The 17,473-nt window shown below is 37.1% G+C and overlaps 1 protein-coding gene across 1 annotated transcript in view; it reads left to right on the forward strand.

The window, feature by feature from the left end:
* Window positions 1-10,636: 10,636 nt before the first annotated feature.
* Window positions 10,637-17,473, forward strand: part of DSG3 (desmoglein 3) — a 31,190-nt gene continuing 24,353 nt past the window's right edge. The window contains 1 exon segment of the mRNA XM_042910509.1: window positions 10,637-10,738. Within this exon segment, the coding sequence (XP_042766443.1) occupies window positions 10,691-10,738 (48 nt within the window). The 5' untranslated portion in view covers window positions 10,637-10,690.

A 17,473-nucleotide genomic window follows, 5' to 3' on the forward strand; every position in this document is an offset into this window, starting at 1 on the left:
ATTTGGCTTTCCTGCTCAGTCTGGAGCTAAACTAAGAATCACAATTCAGGAGTGCAAGATGGTTTAGCGTTGATCTGGCTGCATTTCAGGGATGAGAGATGCAAAAACAACTTCCATGCTGTTCTGCCATCTTGGCCCCTCCCCTCAAGAATCACAATTCAATTCCTTTCATCTCTACCTCCTCATCCAATCATTCATCCATCCACTTACTTACTCAACAAGTGGCTATTGAGAGCCAAGCAGCAGACCAGGTGAGAAGCAGCCCCTGCCCTCTTGAAGCTTGTGGTCTAGACCTTGTGAAGAAGACCCACTCTCTTGAGCTATGTGTTGTTTCCTGGACTGCCTGTTGTTTCAGGACTTCCTTGAATTGCAATGGAGTCACCCACCTGAGGCCAACGCCTAGAGGCCCCACTGTCTACCCTTGTGAACCACTGAATGGAGATGCTGGCTCACAGCTGACTAGATGCTCCAAGAGTGTCCCCTTGGACTTGGTGATGAGGGCAGCTGCTCCCACTGTCATCTGCAAGGAGCTACCCACCTACTCCAGGCCAGACCCCCCCAACCAAGACACAAAAGATTACTTTTTTAAATCATTCGTGCTTCTAGAAATTGCCAATAAATCCCCGTGCAACTAGTAACATCACTTTTTTTTTTTTTTTTTATTGATCCTCATTGCCAGAAAGGCAATGCTCTCCCTCTATCTTCAGCATTAGGAATGTTATATCCAAAATAATTAAATATGTTATTTGGGCTTTTCATTTCAAATTGCTACTAAAAATAATGGTTTTCCTTATTTTTGCCCCATCTCTTTCAATTCAAGTGCACATCTCTACCAGTAACACCAGAAAAAAATACACACAGTTGGTCAATTCCCCAACACCTTCAACAGCATGTGCGTAGCTGATTCATGTGTTTTCAGACCACATTGTTCTTATTTAGGGCAAAACGCATGACTCAAAAAAATTCAATAACTCAGTATTTCATGCTAATTTTGTTACTAGACAAAGCCCTAAAATAGTAATTATATATAACTCCTCATGTTTTTGGCCAGGTTTTTTTCCAAATGGTGTAAACATCAAATTGTAAAATCCCTACTTTCTTAAATTTTTTTTTTTTAACGTTTATTTATTTTTGAGACAGAGAGAGACAGAGCATGAACAGGGGAGGGCTAGAGAGAGAGGGAGACACAGAATCCGAAACAGGCTCCAGGCTCTGAGCTGTCAGCACAGAGCCCGATGCGGGGCTTGAACTCACAGACCGCGAGATCATGACCTGAGCCGAGGTCTGACGCTTAACGACTGAGCCACCCAGGCGCCCCAAATCCCTACTTTCTTAATAGCTAATGCTTTGAAAGAAAAAATGTTAAACATATAATTAATCAAAATATTTTTAAGCAGTATGTTACATATTTTTTTTAATTTGACATAAATTAACAAATGTGATGTTACGATGCATTTTCAGTGCAGTTTTTTTACATTTTTTTCCTTAGCTTAATTATCCCTCCCACTCCTGGACAACAGTAGTAGTATTCTCTTGCATGAAAATCCATTCTAACAGCGTAGTATTTGTGTGTCATATTTTTCCCTATGTTCAAATAATCATTTATAGTAATACGTATATACACACATACACACATACACGTAACAATATTATACACACCATTTGATGTCTTGCTGTTTTCTTACCTCATACAAACATCTCTAAGTCAATAGGTATATCTTTAATTAGTCTTTTTATTGTCTGCAGAATATTCTATTTTCTGTATTCTATTTGTCTATTCCTAGAACACCCCATATTTGTTAAATTGTTAGGGAATCAACTTTAGTCACCTCCTTATATCAGAAGCAATTGAGAAATAAGGTAGAGGAGACACATACACAAAAATACGTACCAGTTTTATTATTTGTAACAACGTAGATGTGGATGATGTGGTTGAAATGAGCAGTCATGATGAGTACCCTAATATTTACTCCAGAATTAAACTTACCCACCCTGTCACAGACAACCCCCACCACCAGGACCAAAGGATGGAGCCTGCTCCTGTGAGCTTATAGCTAGGAAAAACAGAAAAGGTGTCATGTCAATAGCTGGAAGTTTCTCCAAAAGAGGAAACCCTGGCTGGAAAGTCAAGAGGTAGGAGCAGGCGGTAGGCTGAATCCATTGTGTATAATTCTTTTTCCCAAGTTCATTAATCAGATTATGTGTTCTGCACCCACAAATAGGAGTACAGGAGAGATGCAGAATAAGGTCAGCTTTCCTGTAGCTGAATCCCCCTCATATAAAAACATGAGTCCAGAAGCAAGAACTGCATCTAACCGTTGTTTTTTGGTAATAAAAGCAGCATTATGGTTATTTTTGATATTTGATAAGACAAGACCCTTCAATATTCTTCCTAATCATTCTCTCATTAGCTGTTGAAGACATATTTTCTTCCATATGGACTTTAAGATTTTTTTTGTGAACTCCTCTGTCTTTATCCATCACATAAACTAAGAATCAAGCCTGAGAACTGCATTAATTTTTTTTCTTTGAGAAAAAGACATTTTATAACGAATTCTTTTCATCCAGGAACATAATACTGTCTTTCTATTTTCTTAGATCTTACTTTATGCCCTTCATTAATATTCTTTTGTGCATTCTTAAGAAAGTTTTTGCAGTTTCTGAGACTGTGATTGGATTATTGACCTCATTTTACTTGCTAGATCCTTATTATTAAGGTAAAGAATAGTTACTTATTTATTCTAGAAAAACCCACCTTAAAATTTCTTTTTAAAAAAGTGCTATGGACAAATGTGTGGTAATAAATTTGAAAATACTGAAAGATACCATTCCCTCTCAAAATACAGTCCCCCCCCAAAAGTGGAAAGCCTCAACAGACCAACTGAATATTGAGGAACTTCAATATAGTGAAACTTGGAGTAATTTTCATAAGAAGAAATCACTTCCTTCAAGTGTAGGCTAACCAACCCAAAGTATTATAAATTGCATCACTTCAAAGTCTAAAGAAATCAAAAGGTGTTTCGAGAATCTGTCAATCCCGACTTCACATCGGAGAATCAGAGATTAATGCTAAATCACCACGTTTCACAAGTTAGTCAGCATGCACAAACATCTGTAAAATTGGCCTGTGTCTAACACATCAAAAATGAAGCCCAAAGTGACTCATAGAATAAGTCAGAGTTTTCTCTACCTTTAATGTCTTTCGGTGTGTTCTTTCAGAAATAAGCATACACCACAGCTGCGCCAGCACTGGATCAAAGAACATAAATGCACACTGCAAAGATGCTTTGAGAAATGTTCAACCTAAATGAACCCAAAGGAATCTTCGGAAAATTCACTAAAGGAAACTAAATTGAAACGATGTTCAAAAAAGTTAATGTGATACAACAGAAAAAAACAGAAAAAAATTCTATAGGCTAAACATTTTTATGTAAGACATGGATTTATTACCAGCTCAGGTACTGGTAATACCTGATCCTCTTCTTAACGTCAGTGAATAGAATAATGGTGTTTATTCAAAGGAGGGTCAATTAGACATGCCCAAAACTGAAGAAAAAGCATGTTCATGTGTTTGTACTGAAAGTTCAGTGCTTCCCTAAGTACTATGTGAACACAAAACTGATCCACGTGATACGAAAGTTATTCTGCCCCGGAGAAATGGCAGCAGGAAAATAAACTTGAAGTTTCTGTTCTCTTTAATTAATCTTTTCAGAAGGTTTTGTAGCTCATCAGGACACCAGTTGTAAAATGCACAGTACAGGAAGTTGTACAAGCTTTACAGGTTTTCCAAACTTTACTTGCAACTTACTAATCATAAAAGTATCAGTGCATGATGCTTCACTAGGTAAAAAGCTGGTGAGACATGAGTGTAGTAGAGAAATGCACTGACCCTGAAGAATAAAAAGGCTGCTCATTTTTAGAAGCATCTCCCTTCCTTACCACACTAGAGCTAGTAGTTCTCAACTAGAGTCATTCCTGAAATCCTTGATCATTTTCCTAAATGTTCCATGCTGTTTTCAGATTCCATCTTCCTGCAGATTAGTGTCTGCAGCATAACTGGGAGCTTAGATGCAGTGTATCCATTTCCACTGGCAGTCACACCCTGTGTGCGGCACGTGGTTCGGGAAGCTGGTGGAGCAGTCCCCACATTTCTTCCCACAGGTGGAGTGGCAGGTTGACATTTCAGCTAGAACAATCACAATTTTTTCCCTCCTTAGGAATTACCAATAATACCGGTACAATTTAATTGCTAGAAAAACAAAACATACAGCTCCCATGATACTTAAAAATACTTGAGGACAGGGGCACCTGGATGGCTCAGTAGGTTAGGCATCCAACTTCAGCTCAGGTCATGATCTTGTGGTTCATGAGTTCTAGCCCCACATCAGGCTCTGTGCTGACAGCTAGAACCCTGGAGCCTGCTTCAGATTCTGTGTCTCCCTCTCTCTGCCCTTTCCCCACTCACACTCTGTGTGTGTGTCTCTCTCTCTCAAAAATAAACATTTAAAAAAATGTAATAAAAAAAATACTTGAGGACAAGGGACCCTGGGTGGGTCAGTTAAGCATCCAACTCTTGGTTTTGGCTCAGGTCATGATCAAGTCCCACATTGGGCTCTGCACTAGGCATGAAGCCTGCTAAGGATTCTCTCTCTATCCCCCTTAGCCCGTCTCCCCCGCTCTCTCTCTCTAAAACAAAACAAAAATAAATAAATAAATAAATAAAAATACTTGAGGACATATGTGAAATGTGCTATTTATCATCAAAAGGAAGATTAAAATATACAAATAAAGTGATCACAACAATACAACAGAGTATGGTAAATTAATATTTGACTGCATATTTGTTTTATCATTTCCTTTCCTATCTTATCATCATATCACTTGAGATAGTGAAAAGACAGGATGATGTTAGATCCAGGAAGGATGCCAAGTCCTCAGGATCTAACCAAGATCCAGAACTCACCTATCTCTGAATCCAATTCCCTAGATTGCTATATTCAGAATCTTAACTTTATTTTATTATAATGTAATAAATTATTAGAATTTAAATAAACAACATTTAAATATCTTAACAGAGATAAAAAAATGTTTCTCCATAAGACTACTATTTTCTCATAAAAGAAGCAGAAAAGAATTATCTGTGACAAACTTTATGCCTGACAGGGAGGAAGGACCAGTATTTTCTTACACTGTCAGTAGGAATGCAAATTGGTATAGTGTTTTGGACGACGATCTATTAAAAAAATTGAATTGTATGTGTCCTTTGATCCAGCACGTATACTTGCACAAAATTTTTAAAGATATATTCATTTGTTCACCCCGGAACGTCCTGGGGATATGCTATGAGATGAAACAGACATGATTCCTCCCTGATAGAGCTCACAGCCAAGTAGTGGAGAAAGGCAATAAAAGCAATCCAACCAATAAAAAGCAGCTTAACATATGGTGCTAAGACCGATACATGAAGCAAACTGGAATGGCTGATAAAAAAAAAATAATAATAATAATGGGGAGAAGAGTGCCCAAGTGTGGGGAGTAGGAAGTAAAGACCTCTCTGAGAAGGTTGTATAAGCAACCACCTGATGAATGAGAAGAAGCCAGTCAGGAGAGAAAGAAACTGAGTGAAGGCCTAAGGCAGGAAGGTAACTGAGGGTTTTTGGAGAACAAAAGAAGCCACAAGTGAGAGGGATGGAGTGTGGGGTGTGGTTGGAAGGGAAAACAAAATCAATCAGGCAGTTCCTTATAGGTCTTGCCAGGCAGTGTTGCTTCCGTTCCAGGTATACTGGAAGCCATGATCCTTTTACAAGTAGCAGCCGAGGGAGCCGAGGGAGAGGTGGATTGGGTGAGAGACAAGAAAGGAACAAGAGCTCAGCGACCAGTCCATTGCCTGAGCTACATGAGAGATGCGAGGAATTTCGCTAGTGCAGAAGCCCGTAGAGGTGGGAACTAGATGGATTCCAAATGCATTTTGTAAATAGATCCCATATTTTCAACTTTAGGAAAAACCACAGGAACCAAAGAAAAGCTATCCCTAAAGAAAACTCTTTGTTGGAGTGAGCATGCCGTGCATTTGGAAGATTCCTCCTTCAGGCTTATTACCTGACAGGAAAATTGCCACAAATAAGCAATTGCCTAATTAGATTAAATCAAAGCAAAAAGATGCTGACCCTAGTTACTTAACATACAGTGAGTGCAGTATTGGTCTCAGGAATAGAATTCAGTGATTCAGCACTTACATACCACACTCGGCGCTCATCGCAAGTACCCTCTTTAGTACCCATCACCCACCTAGCCCATCTGCGACCCACCTGTCCCCATCAACTCTCAGTTTGTTCTCCATTGTTAAGAGTCTCTTATGGTTTGTTTCCCTTGCTCTTTGGTTTTTCTCTTTTCCCCTTCCCATATATTCATCTGTTTTGTTTCTTAAATTCCACATATGAGTGAAACCATGTAGTATTTGTCTTTCTCTGACTGACTTAGTTCAAGTAGCATAATACACTCTAGCTCCATCCATGTCATTGCAAATGGCAAAATTTCATTTTTGATGGCTAATATTCCATTACACACACACACACACACACACACACACATACACACACACACACCAACATACCACATCTTCTTTATCCATTCATCGGTCGATGGACATTTGGACTCTCTCCATAGTTTGGCTATTGTTGATAATGCTGTTGTAAACCTCGGAGTGCATGTACCCCTTCAAATCTGTATTTTTGTGTCCTTTGGGTAAATACCTAGTAGTGCAATTGCTGGACCGTATGGTAGTTCTATTTTAAAGTTTTTAGAAACCTCCATACTGTTCTCCACAGTGGCCGTACCAATTTGCATTCCCACTAACAGTGCAAGAGGGTTCCCCTTTCTCAGCATCCTCACCAACACCTGTTGTTTTCTTGTGGTGTTAATTTAACCATTCTGACAGGTGGGAGGTGGTATCTCATTGTGGTTTTGACCTGTATTTCCCTGCTGAGGAGCGACGTTGAGCATCTTTTCATTACACAGATCTTTTTAAAGAAATAATTCTAGGAAATCACAGAAGCATGGTGAACCACATTACACACTATCTAATAGGAAATTGGATTAGCAGTTCTGTTTTCACTAATTCTTAAAGTGCAGACCGCTCTTTACTGATGCACATTTATTACATTCTCTGACATTTCTGCAAGGCTTCAAGTATGATCGTAATGGAAGAGGTCTGATTTGCATTACCTTGAACAACAAAGAGTGACAGACCACAACTTCCACAGGCCATTTCGGGATGTATGTATACTTTTGTTCATGCATTATTTGTGGCACTAATATCTCAATTCATGAATTTGTAAATATTCAAGAACAATTAAATATCAAAAAGTAGTGATGTCTGACATATAAAACATATTACATACATGTTTCCAGTCAAAACAAACAAAAACCAGTGAAGGCCTGCCAGTGAAGGCAAAGTCTCATTAACATTCTCTACTTGGTGAATAATAGAACTGCTATAGTTAATGAGCAATGGAAACATCATGGAAACCTTGGAGGAAAGGTGTCATTGCCCACTTGAATAAATGTTCATTCTTATTGCTTCACTCCTTATGCCATGGTTCAATTTTTAACAAGTTGAGGAATGGTTTCTTTAGCTTCTTAACCTGTGATGTGTCCTACCGTCCAACTTTTATACTTTCAACATGGCACATCAATTGAATCGCAACATACACATACAATGAAGCTCCCTTTTAATGATTATGATCATTATTGTTATGATCCTCATTTTTATTTCAGCTTCTTGAGTAAAAGCCAGTTTCAAGTTGGGCTTAGGTTTCCAAAGACATTATTCAGAGAATAATAACATAACCACTCAACAGAAACCACTGGAAAATCCTCCCTTCTTTCCTTTTCACAAACAAATGAAATGGCAAGTGAAAATACTGCTTAATCCAAAGACATTGTGCAAATACACTCCCTAGCTGAAGTAACCTCCACTACCTTCCAATCACCATGCAAATCTGTCCCAAACGACACAATATTTTATTACCTTACTGAGGTCTCAAATCCTCCAAACAGAAGGAAGTGTTGGCTTAAAGCATGATCAAGAGCATATACAAGATGAGAGAGCGCTGCCTGCCTTTAGAGTGCACAATGGATTTGTCGTGGATTTCTACAATCCTCCTTGACTGGGACAAGCAGATGGAGCCAGCCTGCAACAGGCCAAGTCTGGTATTTTACTTTCTACAAGGGTGCCCACAGCTTTTATATACCACCTGATCAAGAATCTATAATTGGTATTTCAAGATACAAAAGTAAAATACTTCCTTATCTGTGTTCAGATGAATGACAATTAACATTTTTTAAGCCCTAATTAATTAAAGTTGTTGGGGCGCCTGCATGGCTCAGTCGGTTAAGCATCCGGCTTCAGCTCAGGTCATGATCCCATGGTCTGTGGGTTCAAGCCCCATGTCAGGCTCTGTACTGACAGCTCAAGAGCCTGGAGCCTGCTTTGGATTCTGGGTCTCCCTCTCTCTCTGCCCCTCCCTGACTCATGCTCTGTGTCTCTCTCTCTCAAAAATAAACATTTTTTTTTTAATTTTTTTTTTTAACGTTTATTTATTTTTGAGACCGAGAGAGACAGAGCATGAACAGGGGAGGGGCAGAGAGAGAGGGAGACACAGAATCCGAAACAGGCTCCAGGCTCTGAGCTGTCAGCACAGAGCCCGATGCGGGGCTCGAACTCACGGACCATGAGATCATGACCTGAGCCGAAGTCAGACGCTTAACCAACCAAGCCACCCAGGCGCCCCAAAAATAAACATTTTTAAAAAAATTTAAAAATAATTAAAAAAATAAAGTTGTCAAAGAACTGGAGTTGTAGAAAAGGTAAACCAGAACAAAGTCAATCATATCTAGAATTTAGATTCAATGCCACTTATGGGTATGCCTAAGAATATCATACTTCAGTGCTATCATCTTTTTAATCTTTTGTCTTTAGTCCAATACTTTGAAGAACTACACGATATTAAATTATGGGAAATAAAGAATTGAAAGTTCATTAAATTTTTGTCTTCTTCTCGGTGGCTCAGTCAGTTAAGCGTCCGACTTCGGCTCAGGCCATGATCTCGTAGTTCGTGAGTTCAAGCCCCACGTCAGGCTCTGTGCTGACAGCTCAGAGCCTGGAGCCTGCCTCAGATTCTGTGTCTCCCTCTCCCTCTGCCCCTTCCCTGCTCATGCTCTGTCTCTGTCTCTCAAAAATGAACAAATGTTAAAAAAAAATTTTTTTTAAATTGTTGTCTTTTCTCTCTCAAAGTTTAGAATGTTATTCACAAAGGTTCTGCTCAACTCTTCAATAAAACTTTGTTTACAAAAACTTTATTACAAAAACATTTTGCTGGAGATGGATGGTGGTAATGATTGCAAAATAATGTGAGTATACTTAATGCCACTCAGCTTTAAAAATGGTTTAAAGTAGTAAATTTCGTTATGTATATTTTAACACAATTAAGAAAAGAAACAAACAAAAAAACCAGAATATCTTGCTCACCAGGTGGGTTTTTTTCCCATCTTTTAGACTACAAAATTGTTTCTGCCTAAAATACTCTGATTAAGTGATTTTCCTGAAACTAAAAAGCCTCCAAAACCTGATGCATAAATACTTACAAAGATAAAATTGTTCTTCTACCAAACCTTTCTTTAAGTTGTCTGGAATGTTTAAAAGTGTTTTTAACTCTAGGGTCATAACCAAATTAAAGTGGTGTTAGTAGGTTGCCCCCTCCCCTAAGTTAGGTTGGAGTCCAAATATTTCGAAGTGCATAAAAATACAGCAGTAAGCAGGTTGACTGTTCTGGAGGAAATTTTTGAGTAATTAAAATTGCACAAAGATCATCTCTTTCACTAGACAAACCTACCTTTTAAAAAACTTATAAATGAAAAGGAATACAAGAGGAAAGGTGTCATCTGATTATTATCAAGGATCTGATTTTGCAATGCATTATTTATATATTTCAAATATCCAAAGGCACCATGTAACTGTTTACTCCCATTTTATTCCTAATTATTTTCAATTACTTCTAATATTTTTTCGAATGTTTTTCAATTATTACTAATTGTTTTCCAAAACCTGTATTAATAGTTACTTAACTATTACTTAGGCTTTGTATTACTTTCAATGATATAAATTATTACTTAACACTCACGTTTTGCTGAACTTTCAATCTACCCACATATACTCAGACTAAAAATAAATGCTCTTCAACAAGTTAGGTTTTAGGGGATTTTTCTATGTTTTGTTTTGCTTTTCAGTTTTAATTGCAACCCTGAATAAAAGCTAACTAGATTCTTTTTCAGTGTAGTCAGGCCTAGCTTTTGCATTTCCACACCATGATTAATTTATTATTCATCTGGGACCTTCCTATTAAACCTGGTCTTTAGCCTGTGAACTTTTCTTTCAGCTTCCAACAAAGGATTTCATTGCTTTGGGAACTGAGGTGTGTCTAAGTTTTTACCTGGGAGCAAAAGTGATGCAAGCATTTCTGGTGAGACCAATCCTTGGTTTAGGGTGGGGAGGAGCCGCATAACAGGCCGGCTGTAGATTCCAGAAAGTAGAGAAGCGACCAAAGAGCTTTTCTTAGACATCCTATGCGGACAGTCGGAAGGACTGAAGCAGCAGCTCCCTTGGATTTGTCCACCAGGGAAATCAGAGACAATGACTTGGCTCCTTTTCAGAACATCAAGGGCTCTGGCCATGTTAATGGTAAGTCCTTTTTTTTTTTTTTTCCCAAAATAATTGCCACTTTCCGTTTCCTTCCTTGTTTGATAATACAGTATTTGATTGCCGAATCCCTATTATAAATTCTAAAAAGAGTGCAGTAAAAATAAACACTTTAGAATGAAATCGTAAAGATTACCAATTTCCTCCTCTTGTGGGATTTTGATGTTGTATTTTATATAGAAAATAAACCAGAGAGAAATAGAATGTGAAAGTCGACATTTAGCATTTCTTTAGTTAATGAGTTCATTAATCTGGATCTCAGATCTATTTTCTACCACACTTTCACTTTCTTCAAAGTAATGCTTTTATTCCTCTTTCTAATACACAAACTAAAACACTTGAAAGAGAACCAGGTCTGTTTTCCAAGGTTACATATCTCTTAAGCATATGGCTAAGAACGGTACATGTCTGGTCTTGATACCTGACTTGTTTTTAAAACAGTCAGACCGTTGAATTAAAATCAAAGCAATGCTTGACTCTAGAGAAGTTGAAAGAGTTATTAAGAAAACAATGTTTATGTTTAGCCATTATATGCAAAAAATATGCCAACTTTGGGCGACAAAAACATACAGCATTTTATAAGCCTTTTTTTTTTTTTCAGGAGAACAATACTTTTGTTGGTTGAGAAAGATTTATATAATGTTATCTAAAAGAGAAGTGGAATCTGAAGAGCAAAGCACTAGCCTGGATATTACAGACTAGTTTGTTCCTTAACTATGTTGTTTCTCTGAAGAAGAAAAAAAAAGCTCCAATTGTTTCAGTTACATTAGGATACCAAAATAGTGACATACACCATAAATGACTATTTTAAAATTCCTCATACAAATTCCCCACTTCACAATAAACCAAGTTGGCCTGGGCATAAGTTTCCCTCATCTCCTCATCTAAAAAATTGAGGTGATAATTGGACTTCAAGAAGTTATAGGAAGATAGAGCTCAAGAAAGAACTTTCTAAAAATTAGAGGGGTCTAAAATTAGAATTGGCTGCCCTGTGAACCAGAGTTTCCAAGCCTTCCCTCTCACAATGCCCAATTGGAAAATAGGTATCTTTCCTTCTGTTAGGGTCTATTTTTATTATAACAGTGTAACTAATTGTTTTGGTTATCTAATGAGTTTATTTGACCCAAGAATGTTGTAAAGAGTAATGAGACAATTGTATGACTTTCCCACCTTTCCAGATGGTCATTTCTGGACTAAACTGCAAGTGGCCTGAAAATGCACATGTCTACACCAATGACCAACTCAGAAAGCTATGGGAAAGGCGGCAGGGGGTGTCAAAAGGTGTCATAAGGACACAGAACTAGAGCAGCAAAAGCTTAAGCAAGCTCTTTTCCCTGTTTTGACATAGACCATTCTCAAGTATCCCTCTGATTCTAGAGTGACCAATAAGATCCTTATACTAAGGGCTATTTCATTCATCTTTCTGTCCCGAACGCCCACTATATAATGTCTCTCTTACAGTGGACACACAATTGTTTGAAAAATGGATAAATGAAAAATTAATGAAGCCTCTCTAAACTATAACCTCCCACAGTGCCTCTATAATGCTAGTCATAAGGAAACTATGAAATGTAAGACATTTTCTTCCCCTCCAAAAAATTTCATACACACACACACACACACACACACACACACACACACAAGCTATTTAAACAACAATGTAGGGGCTCCTGGATGGCTCACTCAGCTGAGCATCCAAATTTTGATTTCAGCTTGGGTCACGATCCCAGGATTGTGGGATCGCGCCCCATGTCAGGCTCCACTCTGGGGGTAGAGTCTGCTTGGGATTCTCTCTCTCTCTCCCTCTGCCCCTCTCCTCCACTCGGGTGAGCTCTCTCTCTCCCTCTCTAAAATAAAATAAATAATTAATTAAAAATAACAACATTATAACTTCATAGACCTGCTCTGTCCAATATGGCAGCCACAGCCCATCTGTGGCTATTAACCACTTAAAATGTGGTTGGTCTGAATTGAGAATATACACCATATTTTGAAGACTCCGTATAAAAAAAAAAGAATGTAAAATGTCAATTTTTATGTTACTATTCAAATGATAGTATTTTGGATTATTGGATAAAAGATATGTTGTTAAAATTAATTTCACCTTTCTGGCTTTTTAAATATATTAGTATTAGAACATTTAAAATTATATATTTGGCTCACATTTGTGGTTCTTATTACATTTCTATTGGACAGCGCTTATCTATTATTAATGCTGTTAGTGGAATTCAGTATCGGTCAAAAGTGAGGTCAGCAATCAAGGCTCCATAGACTAGGTGAGATTTGGCTGTTTTTTGATTAGTATAGATAGGTCAAGGGGGATTTCTTCAGTTGTCAGACTAGCATGAGCAAAGGAAAGAGTGATTACGGCATTTACCCAGAGGCAATGGACACACTGGTTTGGCTAGAATGACCGTTTGTGTTGGGCATGAGTTGGAAAGGTAGATGAGGGTCAGACTGAAAAGCTCGCTCTGTGAAAACTAATAGAGTCCTTTTAGAACTGGGGAGCCACCCCAAGTTTCGAAATAGTGTGGTGAGAGGGAAAAAAATCCAGTGTTTTTAAAAGCATTATGGAGTGGGAATGTGCATCTTTTGTTGTTGAAGGGTGAGGTCTGAAAGCTGGAAGACATATTTGGAGGTGTTGAATTAATTCCACCACCCTATGACCATATAAGGGTTGGCTAGAGAAGTGAGATACGACAGCAAAGTCACAGACTTCAGTCTACACCTGTACAACTGACTCACTCCAGGCCTTGTTTCCTCAACTGTCAAATGACGATAATCACAGCCCCCTGCCACAGTAAGAATAAAGCAGAAAGAAACATTTGCAAACAAGTGCTCTGGAAAATATAAAGTGCTTTGTAGGACTCGGATCACTTGTAATGTTTACATTAATAATACAGGTGATTTTTGATAACTTGTTAAAATTCTACCTTACTATTTTACGTAACCACCACCACCAGTTTTAATCAGTCAAGAAACAGTCCTTTGTTGAGTGAAAGATCCTATCAAACTATATCCTAAATTTGTATAATAGTGGGTAGGAGAAAACAGCATTTTCAAACTGGGAGCATTACTCAAAATTTCAACTGTTCAGTCTTCTAGATTAATTACTTGAGAGGCAAAAGCATGGAGAACGCCTGCCCGTAGTCAAAGAAAAATGTAATAGTTATCAGTTTCCTGTGCATATTGGATCCATTTCACACAATACAAAATAAACATTTTGGGGGAAAGTCTGTGACTGAAAAACACTTATCTTCAGAGATTTAACCTTTTAAAAATAATGTCTGTCTTCAAAGGAGACCACTGTCCACAAAATCTGCATCACAGTTTGTCATATAACACTTCTATTAGCATCTGGACAATAAGATGTTTAATTTCATGCTACTATATTACATAAAAATTTACTCACTACAAAATTAATAGCTGTGTTTGGAATCCAAAGATTTTTAAAGCACAAAGTTTTAAAGAAGTTAGTAGTATTAGCTCTGGAAAAAAAAGAAAGTAGTTTATCAAGTTCTGCATTAAAATGTGTTCTAAATATAGCAGAACTATCTTCAACCACCTTCTTCTCTAGAACAAACAAAAAGCAAAATTTTAGAAAAAGAATTGTAAGTAAATGGCCCAAATGTTTTATTGAAGTTTAATTGACACACAACATCCTATTAGCTTCAGGTGTACCCCATATGATTCAGTAATTTTGTGCATTACAAAATGATCCCCATGATGAGTCTAGGTACCATACAAAGTTGTTACAGTATCATTGATTATATTCCTTATGTTGTACATTACATTCCCATGACTTACTCATTTTATAACTGGAAGTCTGTACCTCTTAATATCCTTCACCTATTTCACTCATTCTCCAACCAGTCCTCCCTCTGGTAACCAGCAGTTTGTTTTCTGTATCTATAAGTCTGTTTCTTTTTTATTTTGTTTGTTCATTTGTTTTGCTGCTTAGATTCCACATATTAGTGAAATTGCATAGCATTTGTCTGCCTGACTTATTTCTCTTAACATAATGCCTTCTAGGTCCATCTGTGTTGTTGCAAATAGCAAGATTTCATTCCTTTTTACGGCTGAGTAATATTCCATTATATCTATCCATCTATCATCTATCCCACATCTTCTTTATCCATTCATCTATTGGTGGACACTCAGGTTGATTCTATATCTTGGCCATTGTAAATAATGCTATGATGGATATAAGGGTTCACATATCTCTTCAAGCCGATTTTTTCATTTTATTTAGATAAATATCCAGAAATGGAATCACTGGATCATACAGTAGTTCTATTTTTAACTTTGTGAGAACTGTCCATACTGTCTTCCACAGTGGCCATACCAATTTACATTCCCACAAACATGAGGGTTTCCTTTTCCCCATATCCTTGCAAACTTGTCATTTTTTGTCTTTTTGATTATAGCCAATCTGATGTGTGTGAGGTGTGATATAATATCGCATGCATTTCCCTGATGACTAGTGAGGCTGAGAATCTTTTCATGCCTGTTGGCTCTCTAGAGTCTTCTCTGGAAAAAAAAAATCTACTCAAATGTTCTGCCTGTTTCTTAATTGAGTTTTTTAAATACTTAAGTTGTGTGAGTTGTAGAGGTTTTTTGTGTGTGAGTTTTGGATATTAACTTATCATATACATGATTTGCAAATATCTTCTTCCATTCAGTAAGCTGACTTTTCATTTCATTGGTTTCCTTCACTGTGCAAAAGCTTTTTCGTTTCATGTAGTCCCACTTGTTTTTGTTGCCCTTGCCTGAGGAGACTGTTCCAAAACAATATTGCTAAGACCAAAATCAAAGAGCCCGCTGCCTATGTTTTCTTCCAGGAGTTTTGTGGTTTCAGTTCTTACATTCAAGTCTTTAATCCATTTGAATTTATTTTTGCATATGGTATAAGTTGATGGTCCAGTTTCATTCTTTTGCAGGTAGCTGTCCAATTTTCCCCACACCATTTATGAAAGAGACTATTTTTTTCCACATCATATATTTTTGCCTCCTTCATTACAGATTAATGAACCATATATGTGTGGGTTTATTTCTGGGCTCTATTCCATTTGATTGATCTGTGCATCTGTTTTTATGCCAGTACCATACTGTTTTAATTACTATAGTTTTGTAGTACAGTTTTAAATCAGGGAGTGTGATCCTCTAGCTTTGTTCTTTTTTCTCGAGATCACTTTGGCTATTTGGGGGCTTTTGTGTTTCCACAGAAATTTTAGGATTATTTGTTCTAGCCCATGAAAAATGTAAACGACCCAAGTTTTTAGCAGGAGGAAAATCTTTGAGGTATATTTCCTTCTCTTGATTGATGAAACAATCTAGTTTCCAGTGCTAATAAATATATGAAAATAAATTTCCTCCTGAACCTCTCCAAAAGTTAAGATTCTAAAATCAGAATAACCTTGCCAAGCAATTCTGGCCAGTCTTGCCTGACTTGGGCAAATGTCAGGAAAGATGTAATTACATCTACCAATTACCACTCCCACTTACTTAATACCTGAAACTGGTTTTCATTTGGAGCTAGAACACTTAATGCCCCATGTGGTTTCCCATAAATCTGCTAGCCTTTGGCTCTTCCTTTCCAGTTGAGAGGCAATCTGATAGCCTAAGGTAAGGGCTTGTTTTGAGAAGTTCATCATAAGAAAATTATATGGGCAATTGGTTACTATCTGTAATTATACTGTGAATAATTGAATCCATCTAATATGCACATTTTTCTTACGTGGCCTCTGCACAGTTGGCTAGGCTATACACTGCACAACTCCAGGAGGTAAACTACAATGTGAACAGTACCCCCTGAAGTTGTGCAAGGAGCAATTTACACAATTGTACAGTGGAACACTGGTTCTTGACTCTTTCTGATGCTCAAGAAAGTTTTTATGTGACCTGATGTGAATAATATAAGGTCACTTCATACTAAAGTGGATCCTTTACACCTTTTTTTTTTTTGAAGTTTGGTGACTGAAGTGATTAACACTTCTTAAGCACTTCCTGTGGGCTAGCACTCATCTATGTGCTTTCAACCTATTCATTTAATCTTCACAACAAACCTATAAGGTAACTAGAATTATTATCCCTATTTTACAGATGAGGAAATTGAAAGATTGAGTAATATTCCCAAGTTATACAACTGGTAAATGGTGAGACTAGGATTTTAATTCAGGGATTCAAGATCTGGTGTCCAATTTCATATTACTACACTTAACTGTATTTAAATTAAGCATTTGAGAATATCCAATTTGTTGAGAATATCTAGTATATGTTTTTCTTAGCATTTCTATCATGACACACAGCTTAACTTTTTAAATTAATTGAGTTTACTCTTTTAATCAGTTATTGAAAATTGAATTGTTCAAAATTAAATAGTAATTTCTAAATATTAAATATATACCATTTTTGTTCAGTTAAGAAATTTGTCCTGATACATACCAAGTTTATTAGAATGTTTTGGGAGTTTTAAATTTTAATTTTAAACAGTGTGTGTCTGTATATATCTATATATATACAGACACACACACACACACACACACACACACACACATATATATGTATATGTATATAGAGAGGCTACATACCCATATATATGCTATGAGATATCGTAAAAGATAAATCACTCATTTTTTATTTATAGGAAATTTATTAATCAAACATGTATTGAATGACCTCTATGATTAAACTCATTAATAATCATTGTATATTTTA

This window comes from Panthera leo, chromosome D3 (assembly GCF_018350215.1).
Source record: "Panthera leo isolate Ple1 chromosome D3, P.leo_Ple1_pat1.1, whole genome shotgun sequence".
NCBI classification, from domain to species: domain Eukaryota; kingdom Metazoa; phylum Chordata; class Mammalia; order Carnivora; family Felidae; genus Panthera; species Panthera leo.